Source organism: Hyperoodon ampullatus, assembly GCF_949752795.1.
Source record: "Hyperoodon ampullatus genome assembly, chromosome: 14".
Classification (NCBI taxonomy): domain Eukaryota; kingdom Metazoa; phylum Chordata; class Mammalia; order Artiodactyla; family Ziphiidae; genus Hyperoodon; species Hyperoodon ampullatus.
Window position 1 is genome coordinate 67060451 of NC_136927.1, and position 24034 is coordinate 67084484.

General features: G+C 41.1%; 1 protein-coding gene across 1 annotated transcript in view; it reads left to right on the plus strand.

Annotated features, from left to right (window-relative positions):
* Positions 1 to 24034, plus strand: part of CTNNBL1 (catenin beta like 1) — a 158965-nt gene that overhangs the window by 83926 nt on the left and 51005 nt on the right. Inside the window, exon 11 of the mRNA XM_079718581.1 lies at positions 18262 to 18443. Within this exon, the coding sequence (XP_079574707.1) occupies positions 18262 to 18443 (182 nt within the window). The remainder of the gene's footprint in view (positions 1 to 18261; positions 18444 to 24034) is intronic.

Here is a 24034-nt window from a genome sequence, read left to right on the forward strand (position 1 = left end):
TGGGTATATGCCCAGTAGTGGGATTGCTGGGTCATATGGTAATTCTATTTTTAGTTTTTTAAGGAACCTCCATACTGTTCTCCATAGTGGCTGTATCAATTTACATTCCCACCAGCAGTACAAGAGGGTTCCCTTTTCTCCACACCCTCTCCAGCATTTGTTGTTTGTAGATTTTCCGATGATGCCCATTATTTATTTATTTATTCTTTTAAAAATTTCGAATTTTATTTATTTTTTTATACAGCAGGTTCTTATTAGTCATCAATTTTATACACATCAGTGTATACATGTCAATCCCGGTTGCCCAGTTCAGCACACCACCATCCCCAGATGCCCATTCTAAATGGTGTGAGGTGATACCTCACTGTAGTTTTGATTTGCATTTCTCTAATAATTAGTGATGTTGAGCAGCTTTTCATGTGATTCTTGGCCATCTGCATGTCTTCTTTGGAGAAATGTCTATTTAGGTCTTCTGGCCATTTTTGGATTGGGTTGTTTGTTTTTCTAATATTGAGCTGCATGAGCTATTTATATATTTTGGAGATTAATCCTTTGTCCATTGATTCATTTGCAAATATTTTCTCCCATTCTCAGGGTTGTCTTTTTGTCTTGTTTGTAGTTTCCTTTGCTTTGCAAAAGCTTTTAAGTTTCATTAGGTCCCATTTGTTTATTTTTGTTTTTATTTCCATTACTCTAGGAGGTGGATCAAAAAAGATCTTGCTGTGATTTATGTCACAGAGTGTTCTTCCTTTGTTTTCCTCTAAGAGTTTTATAGTGTCCGGTCTTACATTTAGGCCTCTAATCCATTTTGAGTTTATTTTTGTGTTTGGTGTTAGGGAGTGTTCTAATTTCATTCTTTTACATGTAGCTGTCCAGTTTTCCCAGCACCACTTATTGAAGAGACTGTCTTTTCTCCATTATATATATCCTTGCCTCCTTTGTCATAGATTAGTTGACCATAGGTGCATGGGTTTATCTCTGGGCTTTCTATCCTGTTCCATTGATCTATATTTCTGTTTTTGTGCCAGTACCATACTGTCTTGATTACTGTAGCTTTGTAGTATAGTCTGAAGTCAGGGAGTCTGATTCCTCCAGCTCCATTTTTTTCCCTCATGACTGCTTTGGCTATTCACGGTCTTTTGTGTCTGCATACAAATTTTAAGATTTTTTTTCTAGTTCTGTAAAAGATGCCATTAGTAATTTGATAGGGATTGCATTGAATCTGTAGATTGTTTTGGGTAGTATAGTCGTTTTCACAATATTGATTCTTCCAATCCAAGAATATGGTATATCTCTCCAGCTGTTGGTATCATCTTTAATTTCTTTCAACAGTGTTTTATAGTTTTCTGCATACAGGTCTTTTGTCTCCCTAGGTAGGTTTATTCCTAGGTATTTTATTCTTTTTGTTTTCATGGTAAATGGGAGTGTTTCTTTAATTTCTCTTTCAGACTTTTCATCATTACTGTAAGGAATGCAAGAGATTTCTGTGCGTTAATTTTGTATCCTGCAACTTTACCAAATTCATTGATTAGCAGTTTTCTGGTGGCATCTTTAGGATTTTCTATGTATAGTATCATGTCATCTGCAAACAGTGACAGTTTTTCTTCTTCTTTTCCAATTTGTATTCCTTTTATTTCTTTTTTTCTCTGATTGATGTGGCTAAGACTCCAAAACTATGTTAAATAATAGTAGCAAGAGTGGGCACCCTTGTCTTGTTCCTGATTTTAGAGGAAACACTTTCAGTTTTTCACCACTGAGAATAATGTTTGCTGTGGGTTTGTCATATATGGCCTTTATTATGTTGAGGCAGGGTCCCTCTATGCCCACTTTCTGGAGAGTTTTTATCATAAATGGGTGTTGAATTTAGTTGAAAGCCTTTTCTGCATCTATTTAGATGATCATATGGTTTTTATTCTTCAATTTGTTAATATGGTGTATCACACTGATTCATTTGCATATATTGAAGAATCCTTGCATCCCTGGGAAAAATCCCACTTGATCATGGTGTATGATTTTTTTAATGTGTTGTTAGATTCGGTTTGCTAGTTTTTTGCCTCTATATTCATCAGTTATATTGGTCTGTAATTTTCTTTTTTTGTGATAAATTGTCTGGTTTTGCTATCAGGGTGATGGTGGCCTCGTAGATGAGTTTGGGAGTGTTCCTCCCTCTAATATTTTGGAAGAGTTTGGGAAGGATGGGTGTTAGCTCTTTTCTAAATGTTTGATAGAATTCTCCTGTGAAGCCATCTGGTCCTGAACTTTTGTTTGTTGGAAGATTTTAAATCATAGTTTCAATTTCATTACTTGTGATTGGTTTATTCATATTTCCTATTTCTCTGAGCTTCCTGGACTTGATTGACTATTTCCTTTCCCATGTTAGGAAAGTTTTTGACTACAGTCTCTTCAGATATTTTCTCAGACCCGTTCTCTTTGTCTCCTTCTTCTGAGTCCCCTATAATTTCAATGTTGGAGTGTTTAATGTCCCAGAGGTCTCTGAGACTGTCTTCAGTTCTTTTCATTCTCTTTTCTTTATTCTGCTCTGCAGCAGTTGTTTCCACCATTCTTTCTTCCAGCTCACTTATCCATTCTTGTGCCTCAGTTATCTGCTATTGATTCCTTCTAGTGTATTTTTAATTTCAGTTATTGTGTTGTTCATCACTGTTTGTTTGTTCTTTAGTTCTTCTAGGTCCTTATTAAACGTTTCTTGTATTTTGTCCATTCTCTTTCTGAGATTTTGGATTATCTTTACTGTCACTACCTTGAATTCTTTTTCAGGTAGCTTGCCTATTTCCTCTTCATTTATTTCGTCTTGTGGTTTTTTATCTTGCTCCTTCATCTGCAATATATTTCTCTGTCTTCTTATTTTGTCTAACTTACTGTGTTTGGGGTCTCCTTTCTGCAGGCTGCAGGGTCGTAGTTCCTCTTGCTTCTGGTGTCTGCCCCCTGTGGGCGAGGTTGGTCCAGTGGTTTGGGTAGGCTTCCTTGTGGGAGGGACTGGTGCCTGCGTTCTGGTGGGTGGAGCTGGATCTCATCACTCAGATGGGCAAGGCCACATCACATGGTGTGTTCTTGGGGTGTCTGTGGGCTTAGTACGACTTTAGGCAGCCTGTCTGCTGATGCGTGGGTTTGTGTTCCTGTCTTGCTTGTTGTTTGGTGTGGGGCATTCAGCACTGGAGCCTGCAGGCATTTGGGTGCAGCTGGGTCTTGGAGTTGAGATGTAGACCTCCAGGAGACCTCTTGCCATTTAATATTACCTGGAACTGTGAATTCTCTGGCATTCCAGTGTTCTGGACTCAGCGCTCCCACACCAGAGACTCAGGCCCAAAACCCAGCCTGGGAACCAAGACCCCACAAGCCGCACAGCTTGGCAATAAGAGGGTGGGGGAAAAAAGGGCAGGAAGAAAACAAATGAAAACTGAAGACAGATAGCAAAGATAAAAACAAGCAAACAACAACAACAACTAAGAACAAACAAACAAATGAAGCAGACAAAGCCCCAGACAGATGGTAAAAGCAGAACCAAACAAAAACAAAGAAACACAAAACGTACAAAAAAAGAAACAAAAACAGGGAAAAGAAAAAACAAGAGAACAAGCAGACAAACAAAAGAACCCCAAAATGAAATCAAACAATTAAAAACAAAATTGACAAAAAAAATAAAAAACAAAACAAAAGCAGAATGCAAACTGAAGGAAAAAGCAAAGAAAACAAAACAAACACACAAAGATAATTTTTAAAAGATAAAGATAAGAGCAAATAGAACAAAGCAAAAAAGATTTAAACAAAACAGAACAAAGGAAAGAAAAAAAAAGAAAAGGAAAAAACACAGAATAAAAAAGTAATGTAGAAAGAGAAATATTAAAAAATTAAAACATACTTTAGAAGTTTTTAAAAACTCAAATGAAAATAAAAATAAAAAATAATAATAAAACAACAACAGAACAAAACATTTTAAAAAATAGTAATCATTATATTTTCCTGGGTCTCAGCTTTCAGCATCCTTGCCCCCACCATGAGTCACAGCCAGCACTTGCCTCCCCCGGAGGCCCTCCACAGCCTCTAGTTAGGTCTCTGGTCCCACTGTGGGCACTGTGGGGGCAACTCAGGCTCTGACCTGGCCCACCTCTTGCACGTACTAGTCTTCAAAGTCTGCAGCTGCTACAGCTAGACCAGTTTCATTTGTGGGAACACTCATTGTCCATCCAGGTATTCTGTAGATGCAGGGTTTACCAAGCTGATCTCGAGGACTTCATCTGAGGCTTGTGCAGCTTCACGGGAAGATTTTTGTTCCTCTTCCTTAGTCGCCCTGCCCTGGGGCTCAATTGTGGTTTTAGCCTCACCTCTGCATGTGAGCCACCCACAGGAGTCTGCTCCTGAGGCTGTCCTGGAGCACTTGGGTCTGCCCTGGTGAGGACAAGGTGCGGAGGTGGCATGACTCCCTGGGTCACAGCAGCCCTGGTGGCGACAGGTGCATGGGAAAGCCAGAGGCCACGGGAGTGATAGATCCAGTCTTAGCGCCTGGCAGCCAGTGCAAGAAGGTCAGCCCTGGGGGAAGCTTTTCTTAGGCCTGGCCACAGGCGTGAGAAGGTCTTCTTTAACTTTTTATGTCATTTTATATTATATGTGACTCCTGTTAAGAGCATATAGCTGTTTCTTGGTTTTTTAGTCCAATGCGAGAGTTTGTTTTTAAGTAGATGAATTTGATGTACTTGTTTCTATTACAATGACTATTATGTTTGGCCCTTTTCTTCTGTTTGTGTGTTTATTTATTTATTTATTTTTAAACATAGTGGGTTTTTTTGGCTGTGTTGGGTCTTAATTGCTGCGTGCGGGCTTTCTCTAGTTGCTGCGAGTGGGGGCTACTCTTTTGTTGTGGTGCGCAGGCTTCTCATTGCGGTGGCTTCTCTTGTTGTGGTGCACGAACTCTAGGCACATGGGCTTCAGTAGTTGTGGTGCACAGGCTCAATAGTTGTGACAGCCTCTAGAGCACAGGCTCAGTAGTTGTTGCACACAGCCTTAGTTGCTCCGCGGCATGTGGGATCAAACCCGTGTCCCTGCATTGGCAGGCAGATTCTTAACCACTGTGCCACCAGGGAAGTCCCTCTTCTGTTTATTTTGTCCTGATGATTTCCTTCATGGTTTTATTTTATTTTGTTTTGTCTTTTAGTTCTTTCATCCTTTTCCTTCTTCTGTGAAAATATGGAAATTATTCTGTTTCTTTTCTATCAGTGAAATTTACTTTTTAAAAAATGAAGCTTTATTTATTTGTTTATGAACGTTCGAAACGCTACCAAGTCCCTTCAGGATCTGGTCTCTGCCTAATTCTCCTGTGACCATGTCTTCTCATTCTCCCTTTTCCACACATTTACATTCTACTGTCTAAACCAGACTACTTTAGATTCCTTAACACATTGCTGTATTCTCCAGGTGATTCACCCTTGATGTTTAGGCTAAACTTCTTTAAGAAGCTTCTGCCCCTGTATCACTTCTCCTAGGCCTGTCCTTATACCCCCCACCCACCCCCTAGATTGTACAGATTAGGTTGTGGTATCCCTTGCATACCTCTGTGGGAGCACTTACCACCCTGTGTGGTGAACATCTGTTTGTCTCTGGCTGTACTATAAGACTCTTTTATATATATATATATATATATATATATATATATATATATATATATATATATAAATTTATTTATTTTATTCATTTATTTTTGGCTGCATTGGGTCTTCGCTGCTGCACGTGGGCCTTCTCTAGTTGCGGCGAGCAGGGGCTACTCTTCGTTGCAGTGTGCAGGCTTCTCATTGCAGTGGCTTCTCTTGCTGCTGAGCACAGGCTCTAGGTGCACGGGCTTCAGTAGTTGTAGCATGCAGGCTCAGTATTTGTGGCTCATGGGCTTAGCTGCTCCCCAGCATGTGGGATCTTCCTGGACCAGGGCTTGAACCCATGTCCCCTGCATTGGCAGGTGGATTCTTAACCACTGAACCACCAGGGAAGCCCACTATAAGACTCTTGAGAGCAGAGACCAGGTTTTCCATTTTATATCCCCAGAATCTAGCAACAGTATACATTAGGCTCCCAGTAAATATTTTCTAAATGAATAAGAAAAATCTGAGAAATATTTTTGCTGTTTAGAGTCATTGGGTCATAGAATTTTTGGCAGACCCCATAGATAGACCCAAAGAATGAGGAGTGACTTATTAAAAGCCATGTAGCTGAGAACACAATTTCCTGCCAAGAGATATTTAGTCCTATTTTCCTATGTGAAATTTTTTAGTGTGTGAAGAACATAGAACAGTCTACAGGATGGTTGTGAACCTGATCTTCAAGGTTCCAGGGAAGCCAGGCATCAGCTCTAGTCCTGGGCTCACTGTCCTGTTTGGCCTGTGTCCATGCTGGGCTTCAGAGCAGAAACCAACTCAAGTGCCCGCACTTTAGTTTATCCCCCTTTGGAATACTTCACCCTCTCGACTCTTCTTCCATCATACTCCTAGGTGTTTCAGGGTTATGTTTTAGTTATTCATTTCTTATAACCTTTCTACTCAAGTTTCAAAGAAGTCCTTCATGTAGATTTGTAGTTGAGTTTCAGCTTTTGTTTCTGGGGACTGTTCAGAGGTCCAGTACCTCTTAGCCCTTACCTAACAAGCTTTTCCCCTCTGGTTTACCCTTCCACCCCCGTGTCAGTTTAGTTGTCAGGTGACTTCTTTTCATTCCTGTGTTAAGAGTGCCTGGATTTCACAGTGCCTGACAGAATCAATAAGGAAAAAAGGGCCATTTTTTTTGTTTGTTTTTTTCTCTCTCTCTCTGCCAAAGGATAGATGAAGACATTTTGGAAAAGAAGAAAAGATTGCTGAGGTGATATTTTAAAATGGAACTCATGCTGTGGAAAAAGCAGCAGGTAGCCGTCCTAGAGTATAGGAACTCAAAAAAAAAAAAAGAGAGATTTCTCATTTGGCTGTAGCGTTTTGATAAGGAAAGAGAAAAGATGAGGTGAGGGTGGGACCTGCAGGGCCTCTTAGGCAGTGGAGAACTGTGTACTGAAAGGAAGAGAGAGCCAGAGTCCCTGTGTGTGTGTCAGGCATCTTGGCCTCATTCTTTTCGTTTGGTAGTCGAGAGTTAGGGTACAGAGAGGATATTTGGATGGTCTTTGGCTAGCAGCAGGAGAGTTAAGATATGAACATGAGCCAAGTGGTATTAACAAGACTAGATTATACCCCTGGGGGTCTAGCCATTTTAGAATTTGGCAGGAAATGAGGGTGGAGCTATAAAAATGCCCTCATTGCCCCTGGATGGGGACTGGTTTGCCATTTCTTTGTACTTGGTTACAGATGCCTATCTTTGGTAAGATTTTGCTACAAATAGAAGATTTCAGTATACTGGGCTTAATTATAGACTGTACTCCAAATGTTTGCTTCTTGCCTCCACAAACCACTTTTTAACAGTATGTCCTTGTATCAAATGGTTCAGTGTTCTTTAAGAAACAACAAAGCCAGTGGGAGACAGAAGAACTACATTGTCAGTTTCCTTGGAAATGTTGACATGAAGCTTATTACTTCTGTTGTAAAACCCTGTTCCATTTAGAAAAAGAAGAGACCACCGTGATCCCAAGGGATGTGTACAATTGCAGCTTGGGGTTGTGTAACAGAAATACAGTGAACCGATTCTGGTTATTAACTGTATAGGCAAAAAAAAAAAAAAAAGGAAAGGAAAGAGAAGGGTACATAGATACATCCATTTCAGAAGCCATCAATTCTTTTTTCCTATGAGTTTTTTTTTTTTTAGTAAGATTTTCCTTAATCTAAAGAAAATTGTCTCTGACAAAGAAAACAAATAAAATGGTGATGGTATACCATTTGCAAAGTAAGTCTTTGCAGGCCCAATTCTGAGCTGTAAGTTTGTACCAAAGCATATAGGTAGGTAGGCGAGCCTGGTGAATTGTTTTTAACCTTGAAATTTTATTCCCTTGGTTTTGTTCTTTATTGGTTTTGTTCCTAATGAACATGTGAAGATCCAAACTCTATCGCAGTTTTATTCTTGTGATCCTTTACAAAAGGTTTTGTTGTTGCTGTGGTGGTGGTGGTGGTGCCTTTAAATTCCAGAACCTTTTCTTCTGACCTTCCGTCTCCAGATTCAACTGCAAGAGCAAAATGGTAATGCAGATCTTTTAGAATTCAGCTGTGCTTCCTAATGGGGCTGTAGCCAGTTTGTGCTCCAAGTTGCACACACAGATCCTGCTGTTGTTTGTCCAGCAAACATCCCTTTCCCCACTCACTGAATATTGCCATTCTCACTTAGATGAGTAATAGGAGTCTGCACCTGATCTCTAGAAATCAGAAAGATGCTTCAAAAGTACAAAGTAATGCTTCCAGCAGTCCTCCAGGCTGGTGTTACCTCTTCATAAATGGGAAAGTGCTATGGCAGAGGCGGTAGATTAAACTGAAGCAAGATTACCTGGCAGGAAATGGTGTAGGACCTATCTTTGAGCCCTTCCATCAGCTTAGACTCATCCTGCCATCATCACAAGCATGATAACAAACATATTTATCATATCCGAATGTTTCCTTGTGCCCCTTAGTAACCCATAACCCCTCTCCCCTATTTCAGTGTTTTCAGGCAACTATTGATTTGCTTTCTGTCCACTAAAGGTTAGTTTGCATTTTCTAGAATTTTATGTAAATGGAATTATAGTATTTACTCTTTTTTTAGTTGGGCCTGTTTAACTCACTATAAGTATTTTGAGATTCTGCCACGTGTATCAATAGTTTGTCCCTATTTCTTTGTTGGGTAGTATTCCATTTTCTGAATATTTCACACTTTGTTTATTCACTTGTTGATGACCATTTAGATTTTCAGTTTTTTTGCTTTTAAGAACAAAGCTACTATTAATATTCATGTACAAATCTTTGGGTGGACATTTACTTTATTTGATATTAATATAGCCACCACAGCTTTCTCTTGATTAGTGTTAGTATAGTATATCTTTTAACGTGATTGTTAACATGGTGGTTTATAGTTAAGTTTAAATCTCCCCTCTTGTGGGTTGTTTTTATTTTTCCCATCTCTTTTTCCGGTTCCCATTTTTGCTTTGTCTGCCTTCTTTTAGATTCACGGTATTTTTTTATTATTCCATACTATTTTCTTAGCTCGTCTTCTTTGCCTTTTTAGTACTTGTTTTAAGGTTTATAGGGTACGTCTTTAACTCTTCACAGTCTGTCTTCAAGTAGTGTTATATCATTTCAGCTATAGTGTAAGAACCTTACAACTCTAAGCTTCCATTTCTCCCTCCTGATTTTTGTGCTCCTGTTGTCACACATTTTACTTCTACATATGGTATAAACCCCATTATATACTGTTGCTCTTTTTCTTTAAGTGGTCAATTATCTTTTGGGTTTTTTTTTTTTTTTAATTTATTCTTGGCTGCGTTGGGTCTTCATTGCTACGCGCGGGCTTTCTCTAATTGCAGCGAGTGGGGGCTACTCTTTGTTGCGGTGCACGGGCTTCTCATTGTGATGGCTTCTCTTGTTGCGGAGCATGGGCTCTAGGCACGTGGGCTTTGGTAGTTGCAGCACGTGGGCTCAGTAGTTGTGGCTCGTGGGCTCTAGAATGCAGGCTCAGTAGTTGTGGCACATGGGCTTAGTTGCCCCACAGCATGTGGGATCTTCCTGGACCAGGGCTTGAAGCCATGTTCCCTGCATTGGCAGGTGGATTCTTAACCACTGCGCCACCAGGGAAGTCCCCTGGGTTTTATTTTTTTAATTAGTTAATTAATTAATTAATTAATTTGGCTGCGTTGGGTCTTAGTTGCGGCATGTGGGATCTTTTGTTGTGGCTCACAGGCTCTTCATTGTGGCTCACAGTCTTCTCTCTAATTGTGGTGCACAGGCTCCAGAGTGCACAGGCTCCATAGTTGTGACGCACGGGCTTAGTTGCCCCGCGGCATGTGGGATCTTAGTTCCCCAACCAGAGATCAAACCCATGTGCCCTGCATTGGAAGGCAGATTCTTAACCACTGGATCATCAGGGAAGTCCATAAGTGGTCAATTATCTTTTAAAGAGATTTTTTTTTTTTAAGTAAGAAGAAAGTCTTTTATATTTACCCACATATTTGCCATTGCCAGTGCTCTTCACTCCATTGTGTAGATCCAGGTTTCCATCTTGTATCAGTTTTTTCTTCCCAAATGATTTCCTTCAACATCTCTTGTAGTGCTGGTCTATTGGTGATGATTTCTGTCAACTTGTGTATGTCTAAAAAATTACTTGCCTTCACCTTTGAATGATATTTTCACCAGATATAGCATTCTAGGTTAATAGGCTTTTTTTTTTTCTTTCAGTACTCTGAGTGTTGCTCCACTGTCTACTGGATTGCTTAGTTTGCAATGAGAGGTCTGCTTTCAGTCTTATATGTTCTTCTGTATGTAATGTGTCTTTTTTTCTGGATGTTTATAGGATTTTCTCTTTATCATTGATTTTGAATAATTTATGATGTCCCTTGGTGTTGTTTTCTTCATGCCTCTTCTGTTTGGTGTTCATTGAGCTTCTTGGATCTGTGAGTTTATAGTTTTCATCAAATATGGAAAATTTTCAATCATCATATTTTCAGATATTTTTTTTTGCCCCCATCCTTCTTTCAGGAACTCCAGTTACATGTACAGTTGGCCCTTGAACAACACACGTTTGAACTACATGGATCCACTTATACACAGATTTTTTTTCAATAGTAAATACTACAGTACTGCATAATCTGCTGTCGGTTGAATCTGTGGATACAGAGGAACTGTGTATGTGGAGGAACCACGGATATGGGGGGCCAAGTATAAGATACGTAGATTTTTGACTGTGCACAGGGTTGGTGTCCCAATCCCCACGTTGTTCAAGGGTCAACTGTATATTAGGCTCTGTGAAATTGTCCAAGTACAGCTCACTGGTGATCTATTCATTTTTTCAGTCTTTTTCTTTCTGTTTTATTTTAGATAGTTTCTAATGTTATGTATTTGAGCTTACTCTTCTTCTACAGTGTGTAATCTGCAGTTAACCTCATCCAGTATGTTTTTCATCAAACATTGTATTTTTCTTCTCTAGATGTTCAACTTGGGTCTTTTTTATATCTTCCCTGTTTCTAGTTAACATGCTTAAGCTTTTCTCTATCTTCTTGAACATATCATATGTAGTTATAATAACTGTTTTAACATCCTTGTCTTCTAATTCTGTCATTTCTGTTATTTTTACTAATGATATTTTTTCTCTTTATGGTTAATGTTTTCCTGTCTCTTTGAATGTCTGAATGCTTAATTTTTTTTTTTTACTGAAATTTAGATTTTGTGAATTTGGATTTTTTTTCTTGGTATACTTATAAATATTCTTGTGTGTGTCTGTGTGTGTGCTTCTTTATTTTTATTTTATTTTTAAATTTTATTGGAATATAGTTGATTTACAGTGTTGTTAGTAAATATTCTTAACTTTGTTCTAGGTTCTAGTTAAATTAATTGGAAATAATTGTTCCTTTTGAGGCTTACTTTTAAGCTTACTATGAGGTGGGACCAGACTAGCATTTAGTCTATGGCAAATTTAACTCATTACTAAAGCAGTACCCTCCTGAGTACTTTACCTGCTGCACTGGGAATTCACCAAGCTTTTCCACTGCAACTGGTGGGAACACAAACTATTCCTGGCCCTTGGTGAGCTCTAGGGATTGTTTCCCCCTTCTTCTTTAAGGTGCTTCTTTTCTACAGCTTTGGTTAGTTTCCTCATGCATATTCTAATCAATACTGAACTGAAGACTCAGCGGGTACCCTCTGCAGATCTCTGTGCAGCTCTTGTTTCTGGTACCCTGCTCTGTGAACTCCAGCCACAGTGGTCTCTCCAGACTCCTCACTGTGCCCCCTCCCTGCCCTGAGGCATAGAAACTCTCTCCTACCAGCCAACTGGGCTCATTGAATCTGTTTCCCTCTCTCAGTGATTACTTCCTGTGCTACCTGATGTAAAGTATCTGAAAACCATTGTTTTGCATATTTTATCCTTTCATTTTTTTGTTTTAGGCATGGGAGGGGATGTAAATCCAGTCCCTGTTACTCCATCTTGACCCAAAGTGGAAGCCTAACGGTATATTATATACTGAAAAAAAAATACATTCTAAACTATATTTTCTTACCATTTATTGCTGGTAGATAGTAATGCAATTTACTTTTGTGCTTTGATCTTTTATTAACAACTTTGCTGTGTCATGTATTGGTCAGCTTTTGTTGCAATAACAATCCCCAAATCTCAGGGACTCTCGATGGCAAATGTTTGTTTTTTACTCCTGGTACATCTATCACTGGCCATCTGAAGCTCTGCTTCACATCTTTATTTGGGGATTCAGGCTGAAGGAGCAGTGTTTAATGGGACATGACTCTCTCATGGCAGAGGGAAAAGACTGGATAATGCAATACATCTTAAAACTTCTCTAAAGACACATATATTACTTACACTCACATCTAATTGGCCATAAAAAGTCACATGGCCAAACCTGATGTCTGTGGTGGGAGGAGGGTGTATAAGCAGTGATGTGTTAGAGCTGGCTCATATAGGCTCATGAAAGCTGCTTGTACACCTCTCTTTCCAACACTGCGTTTAGTGATCGTGTTGGTGACTTGAAATATACTATGATGGGAGTATTTACACCATGTAAATTGGCATACACAACAAATCAGCACTTTTTTTCTGGAGAGCTAGCTGAACTTTTAGTTTCAAACCACTGGGTATATGCCTCTTTTAGAGAGTAGCGGTTAATAGTTGGAAACAAGATTATTTTCTATCATATTTCTTTTTAGTAATTTGTTAACTTGTGTGTGTGTGTGTGTGTGTGTGTGTGTTTAAATTTTACTAACTATGACCTCTAGTGTAGCATTGAGTATGAGTAGTGATAAAGGGCAAACTTGCCTTGTTCCTGGTGTTAAAGGAAATGCATTTTGCCATTGAGTATAATATTTGCTCTAAGTTTTTTGGAGATAGCATTTATCAGATTAAGGAAACTTCTCTAATTGTCACAGATTTCACATAATTGATCTATCAATTTTATCAAATGCTTTTCCTACATTTATTGAGATGATCTTTTAATATTAATATAGTGAAAATTGCATTAATGAATATTCTGATATTGAACTAACCTTGCATTCCTAGAATGAGCCCATCTTTTTTATGTTTTCTAGGATTCTGTATATTATTTATGAATATTATACCTATATGTATGAATGAGCTTGGCCTGTAATTTTACTCTCTCAGAAAAGTTTTGCTGCCAGAGGTTGTTAATTGTTTGTTTTAGCCTTATTAAATGAGTTGAATAATGTTCCTTATTTTTCTGTTTTCTATACGAGTTTAAGTAAAATTGGAACTATTTTGCCCTTGAATGCTTAGTATAACTTGATAGTGATACCTTCTGGACCTTGAGTTTTCTTTGGGAGGAGATTTTTAACTAGCTCTCCATTCAGATTTTTTTGTTTTTCTTGAGTTGGGGAAAATATATTTTCCTAGGAATTTGTCCATCTCACCTGTTTTCCAAGTTTATAGCATAGAATTATTCCTTTGTTCTGTTGTTTTTTGTTTTTTTTTTTTTTTGCGGTATGCGGGCCTCTCACTGTTGTGGCCTCTCCCGTTGCGGAGCACAGGCTCCGGACGCGCAGGCTCAGCGGCCATGGCTCACGGGCCTAGCCGCTCCGCGGCATGTGGGATCTTCCTGGACCGGAGCACGAACCCGTGCCCCTGCATCGGCAGGCGGACTCTCAACCACTGCGCCACCAGGGAAGCCCAGCAGGCTTCATTTTTTGCTGCTGCCCCTAGTGCTCTTTATATTCTAGCAGTACCATGCACCACTTCCCTGAATGTTCCATGCTTACTCATGCCTTTGCATGTGCTGTTGTTTCCTTCTGCTTGAAATACCCTTATCTTTTTTGCCTGTCTGGGAAGGACATCCAGTGAAGCTTGGTTCAGGCATCATCTGCTTTGTGAAGCCTCCCTGACTCATAGTCAGCCCTCCTTCCTGCATTCGTGTTCTACTTTGTGTACACCTCCATTGTAGTACTTGGCTCTCCATTGTCTGCACATCTGTCTCCCCTGTGAATTGAGCTCCTCAGAAGCATGAGCTGTGCCTCTCTCTACATCCTCAGCTAATAACTGGCACCTATTAGATGCCTCATAAATATTATATTTGATGAAAGAACAAAAAAATTATACTCAGAATGCATGTTCATTACAAAAGTATTTCTGTATAATAAAGAAGAATAAGCTAATTAAAGCAACAACGGAAACTTCCCACTCCTCACCTTTCCTTCTCATCAGAAGGCTCACCTGGGCAGAAGAGGAAGCAGTAGGTGACTCAGTCATTTCCCACAACCACCCATGTTATAGAGGCCAGCGTTCACATTGGTCCTGGCATGATCAACAACCTGATGAACCCAGCCAAGACTAAGATAAACTGCTTGTCCTCGAGTAGAATAAATATTTCAAATAAAGTCAACCCAAGAAAGGCCAAACAGCTATTGATTGCTAAAAGCCTGAACTTGAGCCCAGTGAGTATTCCAACGTTCACCTCCATGCAGCTTGCCTGATCAATATGCAATTACTGCCCCCTTTAAACGTGTCTTACACTGCCTACCTGAAGAAGGGTTTTACTTTTAAGATCTTTTGTTTGTTGAATTTGCTTAGGCAGGGAAAAAAAGAGACTTGGAGAAACCAGCGTCATTTATTTTTAGCATTTCAAGCAATTCTGTTATATGTGAAATGGTTTGAATGTATGCTGCATGGTAACGGAAGGTGCCCTGTTACATGACTGTAATTCATTTCAAGAGGACTTTTTCTGAGTGACTAAACAGTAAGGATATTGTATTTCAGTTTCCTAACTTCTGCTCACATGGTTATCTGCCCTAGCCATAACCTTTGTAAATTTAAGTTTGTAGAGTAGGGTGCTCAAGTCCAGCTGCAGTGAAAACATATATATTATTTGTCTACTCTCCTTTTAGAATTTCATCTTGGTGCAAAAAATACCCTTCCTATTGAATTTAGAAATTTATTTACCCTGCTCCAGATATTTAAGATTTCATGTCTCACAAATATGCCTTTCTCATACCACTGCAGTGATCAGAACTCTGTCGTTTTCACTTACACTCTTGTCATTCTCTTAAATATGCTTACTGACCCCCAAGCTCTGTCACTCCAGTCCCTTCATCACACTACTGCCAGGTTAAGCTTTCTAAAATCTATCTGTGTGGAGTCCTCCTTTTCTTGAACATTTCATGGCTTCTCAATGTCAACAACATGGAGCCCAGGTTTCCTGGCAGCACATCTAGGGCCTGTCATGACCTGTTCCTGCCCACCTCCCCTTAGTCATCTTCTTAACCCTTGGTCATTTTTATTTATTTATTTATTTATTTTGCGGTACGTGGGCCTCTCACTGTTGTGGCCTCTCCCGTTACGGAGCACAGGCTCCGGACGTGCAGGCTCAGCGGCCATGGCTCACGGGCCTAGCTGCTCCGCGGTATGTGGGATCTTCCCGGACCGGAGCACGAACCCATGTCCCCTGCATCGGCAGGCGGACTGTCAACCACTGCACCACCAGGGAAGCCCAACCCCTGGTCATTGAGAGCTACTTCCAGTTCCCCCAAGTGGCGTGTTCTTACAGGCCTCCTGTACCTTTGCCCAGGTCGCTTACCCACCACTGCCACCAATGTCATGGCTCTCCCTTCTCTGCCTGACACTCATATTTCAGACTCAGTTCAGATGTCACCTTTCATTTGACACCTTCACGGATTTCTCCTTGATAAAGTTAATTATCTCTACCTCTCACCTCCTTGGAGTTAAATTTCCATTGCTTTGTGTTTTTGTTTTTTTTTTTTTTTTGCGGTATGCGGGCCTCTCACTGTTGTGGCCTCTCCCGTTGCGGAGCACAGGCTCCGGACGTGCAGGCTCAGCGGCATGGCTCACGGGCCCAGCCGCTCCGTAGCATGTGGGATCTTCCCGGACCAGGGCATGAACCCGTGTCCCCTGCATCGGTAGGCGGACTCTCAACCACTGCGCCACCAGGGAAGCCCCAGCTTTGGGCTTTTGAAATTATTTTTATTTACCTGTTCTTAAATTGGCTAAAGACAGGGAGCTTATAATTCCTAGCAGCTAGTGTAGTGCCTGCTGTATGGAGGCAAGTGCTTAGTAGAAGCCTGTTTTTTTTTTTCTGTTAAACTCAGTAGTTGGGTTGAATGTCATTTGTGAGTATCTTGTATTGTTTTGATTGATTTGTTTATTCCCCATAGCAAGGGGAATAAAGGTAGGAATATTCACAATACATCCTTGATCTTTTGAGGTTGGCACCAAGTAGGATGGCCAACTATCTCGGTTTGCCCAGGACTGAGGGGTTTCCCAGGATGTTGTACTTTCTTTTCAGTGCTAAAAATGGAACAGTCTCAGGTATACCAGCATGGTCTAGCACCAAAGGGCACTGTCAGCAAGCTTTTTATCTACTCTCCTTTCCTCCACTCACTGGGACCCAATTCTGGCTGGCTATTCTGACCCAGGATAGTATGCTTTGTCATCATTAACACTTTAATAGTGCATACAAAAATTAACTCAAAATAAATTAAAGATCCAAATGTAAGAACTAAAACTAGTAAACTCTTAGAAGAAAACATAGGTGTAAATCTTCACAACACTGGGTTTGGCAGTGGTTTCCTTTTTTTTGACTGCACAACATGGCTTCCAGGATCTTAGTTCCCCGACCAGGGATTGAACCCAGGCCACTGCAGTGAAAGCACCAAGTCCTAACAACTGGACCACCACGGAATTCCCTGGCAATGGTTTCTTAGCTATGACACCAAAAGCACAAACAGCAGAAGAAAAAAATAAGTTTTGTGCTTCAAAGGGCACTGTCAAGAAAGTGAAAAAATATCGCCTAGAATGGAAGAAAGTATTTACAAATCATTTATCTGTTAAGGGACTTGTATCCAGAATAAAGAACTCTTACAACTCAATAATAAAGCTAGTTAAGCTAATTTAAAAATGGGCAAAGTATCTGAATAGACATTTTTTCAAAGAGGATATATGAATGGCCAATAAGTACATGAAAAGATGCTTGACATCATTAGTTATCAGGGAAATGCAAATTAAAACCAGAGTGAGATACCATCTCACACCCACTAGGGTGGCTAGAACCAAAAAGCCAGATGATAAGTGTTGATAAAGATGTGGAGAAATCAGAACACTTATATGCTGCTAATGGGAATTTTAAATGATGTAGCCCCACTTTGGAAAAGTCTGATGGTTCCTCAACAGGTTTAAACATAGAGTACCATATTCCCTAGCAGTTTCACTCCTCGGTATACATATACCCAAGAGAAATGAAAACATATATCCATACAAAAACATGTGCATGAATGTTGATAGCAGCATTATTCATAATAGCCAAAAGGTAAAAACACCCCAGATGTCCATGATGGATGAATGGATAGATAAGTGGTGACATTTCCATACGGTGGACTACTCCTCAAGCATAGAAAAGAATGAACTACTGATACATGCTACAACATAGATGAACCTTGAAACCATTATACTAGGTGAAAGAAGTCAGTCACAAAAGACTAAGTATTGTATGATACCATTTAAATTGAAAAGTCCAGAGTAGGCAAATCCATAGAGACAGAAAGTAGATCAGTGATTGTTTAGGGCTAGGATGGAATGGGGAGGGTAGAGGGGTGGTAGCTTAAGAGTAGAGGATCTCTTGTCAGGGTGATGAAAATGTTCTATAGTTGCCTATGGTGATGGTGGCACATACCTGTGAATATTCTAAACTTCATTGAATTGTACATTTTAAATGGGTGAGTTGTATGGTACGTGAATTATATCTTGATAAAGCTGTTAAAAAGAAAGAAAAAGGAAGAATAGGTGACCCATAATCCTACCACCTTGAACATGTTCGTATCTTGATCTGTTTCTTTCCAGTCTCTTTTAATGCATATGTTTTACATAATTGAGATAATGCTTCATACAGAATTTTGAATATTATCTTTTGTGCTTATCATTCCGACCATAAGAACTTGTTCATTCTACCACATACGCTCCTAATCGTTAACAAGTGTTAACAGTTCCATGTAGATATACTATAATGTAATAATTTTTTTACTGGTGGACATTTTAATTGTTTTGTTTTTATTTTTCTTTTTTCCATTGTAATGAGTATTGCAATAAATACACTTTTTTTTTTTTTTAAGACTAGAACACACTCATGAAAACCTCTTTTGTTCCCAGAGAAAAGAAGATCTCCCGGAGCAGTGCCCTGAAAGTGCTGGACCATGCCATGATTGGACCCGAGGGCACAGACAATTGCCATAAATTTGTTGATATTCTTGGCTTACGAACCATCTTTCCCCTTTTTATGAAATCTCCCAGGAAGATCAAGAAAGTGGGAACCACTGAGAAGGAGCATGAAGGTAGGGTTCACTGGAGAAGTCAGCCTAATGAAGATACATTAGGAGAAATGGGGGGCAATGAGAGCTACTTTGAAGAACTCCGTCATGCAGCTGAGGAGTTGACTCTTAAGCGGAAGTGTGCTACCTTTTTCTTTTTTATCTGCTTATTTGCTATGCATGGAAAAGCAACCCAGAGACCCCTGATCACTGATGGCCTTTGTTGCACTGGTTCTCTGCTTGTTTGAATCCTAGTGGTTCCATTCCCTTCTGGCCTGTGAATAAGTCTGTGTGTGAAGGTTTTGTTTTCTTCACTATAATTTGTAGCGAGGAGTGTCTCTGATGGAAGACCCTTTTGAAAAGAGTAATGAGGTGGCAACACATGTCACTGCCAGAGTAGTGCTTTCATGTATTTCTGTATTAAAGTGTGATTCAGCCACCATTAGGAATTGCCGAAATAAACTATTTACAGCCCAGGTTCCCCTTTTTATGTTTCTCCTCCCTAATGGTGCATACTCCCAGCAAAATGCCATGAATTGCGGTGCTGTAAGCAGAGTAGTTACTGCTAGGCCATTCTCTTCCTGCTGTTGTCTAGTGGCCTGCTGCATCCCTCTCCCCAGTAAATAGCCGCAGTGCAATCTGGAGGGCCCTGGATTTATGAGCATTGACGGTTCTGTTGGAGGCTAACAGATACTTGCACCAGGGAATTTACGTGGTTGGGTGGTTATTTTAAAGTATGGGGAGGGTGCTAAGAGGGGGACGAGGAGGTGGTGTGTATGAAGGACGAGGACCTGGGCTGATTGGCTGGCTAAGTTGGTTGTCTTGTCAGAAGTTAACATCTGTCCCATGGTTTGATTTTTTTTCATCATGATTAGTAGAACGGCATAGGTATCTGCAGGATCTTTTGCATTCCTTACCCTCCTAGGTAAAAGTTTGGGAGTTCCTGTCTATCAGTTCTCAAATTGACTTGACTTAGTCTGTACCAACTTGGAGTGGCTAAAGGTGAAGATGATGCCTTCAGTGGTCACCTCCAGTGATATCTTCTCTGATGAAAGCAGCTCTCCAGAGACAGCAGGAAGTCTGTCAGGGGAAGAGCTATGGACTAGAGATGTGAGAACATGTAGAGAGTTCAGTTCACCTCAAACCAGATACTGACCAAACACCAGCTGTGAACATGTTAAGCCTACTGCTGATCTTTTTTCTTTCCTCAATGGAAATTCAGCAAAATGAGGCCATGGGAGAGGGAATGGGTGGTATTGGAGATCAAGGAGATAAAATTTTGGAGACAGTCACTGTTCATTGAAAACCTGTCACATTCCTAGTGCTGCTGCATTATATGCTATCTTAGTTGGGCCTTACCCATGAAGTAGATGGTGGTATCCTTGTTTTTTAAGATAAGGAAATCAGCTAAGAAAGGAACCAAGCTGTGGTTCTACAGCTAAATAGCTGTGTGACTTTAGACCCTTTGCTTAACTTCTCTCAACTGCGTTTTCCTTCCTGCTCTGTAAGATGCGGAAACTAGACTAGTGAATTAGAAGCTCTGATATCTGTACCTTAAGATCCTGAGGCACAGGCCCTAGTTGTCAAGGCTTTGTCCTATAATCCAGGAAACTCCTCGAGGACTGTGGGTGGCTGACCTTCTGGGTTGTATTGAGAGGCTTGATGCTACATTTTGAGCATGCTTGAAGAAAGTGAAGGGAAACAGCCCTTAGCAGGCTCTTGCTCTGTGTGCATGGTGCTGAGAAGAGAAATGACAGATTCAGTGAGTAGCTGTTTTCCTTCTGAAAAATGTGCCTGGTGGCATGCTGGTAACAGTACATTTGCTTTAGAGTACCCACATTAGGAATTTGATAACATTATATTAGTGAGGGCAGTGGATCGGGAAGACAGCTCCTGGAGGGCACATTTGGACTGTAATGGCTGGTGAGGATGAGCTCTGCATCCTGAATACACCGGCACCCAAAGAGTGACCCCCAAGGAGAAAACACAGCCCCGGCCCTTCTCCCACCCCTGCTCCTGCTCCTGGCCATGGTGGTGGGGTGAGGATGGAGGCAGGGCAAAGCAGGGGCACCTTGTGCAAGGTTTCTTTGTCCTGTCTTCTGGGTTGCTCTCTATGTGCTGACCTTTCTGAAGGAAGTGGACCAGGTTTGTGTGGTAAGCTAGAGCACGGTAGCTCAGACCATCAGAAGTATTTGCAAAGATGCCCAGCCCCAGGTTTCTACCATGCTCTTGCCTCCATCTGTAACAATTTTCTCTGACCTGTCTGCTTGCCTGCCTTATAGTCATCCTTCAAGTCCTTAGTTTTTTTATTTGTTTTTTTTTTTTTGTTTTTGTGGTACACGGGCCTCTCACTGTTGTGGCCTCTCCCGTTGCGGAGCACAGGCTCCAGATGCGCAGGCCCAGCGGCTATGGCTCATGGGCCCAGCCACTCTGCGGCATGTGGGATCCTCCCAGACCGGGGCACGAACCCGTGTCCCCTGCATTGGCAGGTGGACTCTCAACCACTGTGCCACCAGGGAAGCCCTAGTCCTTAGTTTTGATGTCACTTTCTCAGGGAAACATAACATGAGCTCCTAGGCTTGAATAGAACCTCCTATTAAGTGGACTCTTGGACCCAGGACTTTGACTTCATAGCCCTTAAGATTATGGAACCAATTGTCTTGTTACCTCTGCATCCCAGGGCCTAGTCCCGTGCTTGGCATGTGGTAGATACACCGTGTATATTTACTGACTGCATGAATGGATAACTGCTTCCCTAAAAGACTGCTCATTAAAGACAGACATGGATTTGGGGCTCTCCCCAGAACCTTGCAAGGTTGAGTCAATACAGTTGACAGTTGTTGGTCATACACCTGGGGTGACCAGCTTGTTTGGAAGCAAAACAAGTGGGTTCCTAGCCTTAAGTTTTTCCTTGTCTCATGGGCTTAGAAATTATGGCAGAACTCCTCCCCCCTCCTTTAGAGCTATGCCTTTAAGAGACATGTTATGGATGGAACTTCCTTATAGGTGAGGCCACCCTATGACAAGCTTCTTGTGGTAATCCAGCAACTCCTAATAAAGGACTATGGGCTGGGAATCAGCTTGCCCGTCCAGAACCTCTGGAGGGTTGCCCTGTATGCTTCCCTTTCTTGTCAGATTCAGGGGCTTGTCACATATCAGGGTTAAGTTCATCCTGGTCCAGTCTCAGCCCCTGTCATCACTTAGAATCTTCCCCAAACTCCAATGGTAGCAATATAGCCTGGTGTGGTACAGAATGATCCACTGCTTGTCAACCACGTGATCTTGGGTTAATTCTTAAACTCTCCGAGCCTTACTTGAGCCTTACGTAAAATGCTAGATCTACCACATAGGGTGATTGTGAGGGTCAGGTGAGGTGACAGATATTAACTTAGCACAGACTCTAGAATAGAGTAGGCACTTCAAGAAGTGTAAGTTCTCTCCTCTACTAAATCTGTCTCCAGTTCTGCCCACCCTGACCTTAGTCACACATACCCATTCTTCTAAGGGGTCACTGGGAAGCCAGGCAAAGAGACTGCCTACACCCTGGGTATGGGAGGATTGGGAGAGTGTGGGTGTTATTGACCTGCGGTCTAATCGCTGTATGATTGCTGCATGAGAATGGGCAAACTCATTCTTGACGGGAATGTCAGGAGTCATGATATGCTAAATAGTGGGGCGGCATAAAAACAACGTGTTCCTAAAGCCAACAAAAGAGCTTTGAGAGAGGACAGTCTCTAGATTAAGCTGACTCTAGAGAGGAGGGAAGAAGCATAAACCACCCTTATAACCTAGAATTGTGGGTAATGTAGTTCTTCTTTTGTGAGTTGGGATGGAGAAGGAAAAGAATTACCATAATTGAAATCCATTCAGTTTTGCATAATAAAACCTTCTGAAATAGATCAGAGGAGGCACTTAACTTGGGGGATGGGTTGGAAGGAAAAAATTTGCCCTTGGGTGCAATAGCATGATTGGCTGCCTCCTTGGTTTTATAAAGAATAGCACAGTATATATTGTCTCCTTGGAATTAACTGCTTCAGAATATGAGGGAGGAAGAAAAGAGCTGGGATCCAGAAATGGCATTTGACCTTTACTTCTTGTCTCTTTTAAAAATTCTTATTAAAATAGGTCCAATTTTCCTTGTATTGCTTCATTAGGTAGGTGAGTTATTGAGTTTATAGCAGTTCTAGTTAATTGCACTGTTTCAGCATGGTTCCCCTAGAGGTTATTATGAGCTTTAAGGGGGTGAGCTACCAAGCAGTGTGTAGGTGTGTGTGTGCATTGCTAGGCATATGCACACATTTTACCTCATCAACAATGACAGCAGTTGATAACAGGTCACTGCTTTAAAGAATACTTTTCTGTCATCTGCAGAGAATTGTAGGTGATTCTCATGGACTCCTCAAGTCAGGAGGTATACAGTTGCCTGGTGCTTCTTGGACTCCTAACGGTGAGGAATTACAGACCAGAGCTCCCACCACCTACCAGGCTTAGGAGAGGGAAATAGCAAAACCTTTCCTGCAGTCAGAAAAGAAGGGAGTTTAGCCAACATAGGCAAAAAAGAAATATTTTTAATGTGTCCATGGTGGGCTGTGGTAATGACATGGCATCGTTTGGGGCCAACTTTTACTGGGGCTCCTACTGTGTTCAAAATTTAACAGACCTAACACGTGACAGAAATAAAACTGAATGCTTGTCCTTGGGGGAGCTGCTCTTTCCCAGTGTTCCAAATCTCCAGATCCTTTTGTCCCTCAAGCATTCATTTTTGTCTGTCTGGATTGGCGGTGTCTTCCCCCAGTTCTTTTTTTTTTACTCCCCATACTCTCCTTGATCTCATCTACTACCTGCAGCTTTAACCTCTATCTCTTTGCCACTGATTCCCAACTCTTCAGCCTTGTCTCTCTTACAGGCTCTAATCAGCACAACTAATTAACCAGAAGACAACTGCACCGGATACTCAAATTCAGCTCATTCAAAACCTTACTCATGGGCTTCCCTGGTGGCGCAGTGGTTGAGAGTCCGCCTGCTGATGCAGGGGATACGGGTTCGTGCCCCGGTCTGGGAAGATCCCACATGCCGCGGAGCGGCTGGGCCCGTGAGCCATGGCCGCTGAGCCTGCGCGTCCGGAGCCTGTGCTCTGCAACGGGAGTGGCCACAACAGTGAGAGGCCCGCGTACCGCAAAAAAAAAAAAACAAACAAAAAAAAAACCTTACTCATTCCTTCATCACCCAAGTCTCTTCTGCTTTTCCTGTCCTGGTAAATGGCACCCAAGGCAGAAATCAACACACCATGCTTAACTCTAATATTCCCCACATGCACAGGAGAAGACTTGGGTTGGTGTCTTGGTTCTGCCATGTACTAGCTCTATGACTTTGGAAAAGTAGCGTAACCTCCCTGAGCCTGTATTTCCTTAATTGTAAATTTGGGATAATATTGGAATCTATCTCATAAGGCTGCTATGCGAGGATTAAATGAAATAATACAGATCAAATGATTAGCCTAGTGCCTGCTTCATTAATATTAGTGGCTGGGTTGCGGATAGGTTTCCCATTTGTGTTCCTCTTCCTTCTACTTTATTGGTAGTTTTAGAAGTACCCACAGAAAAAAATCCTTTTTC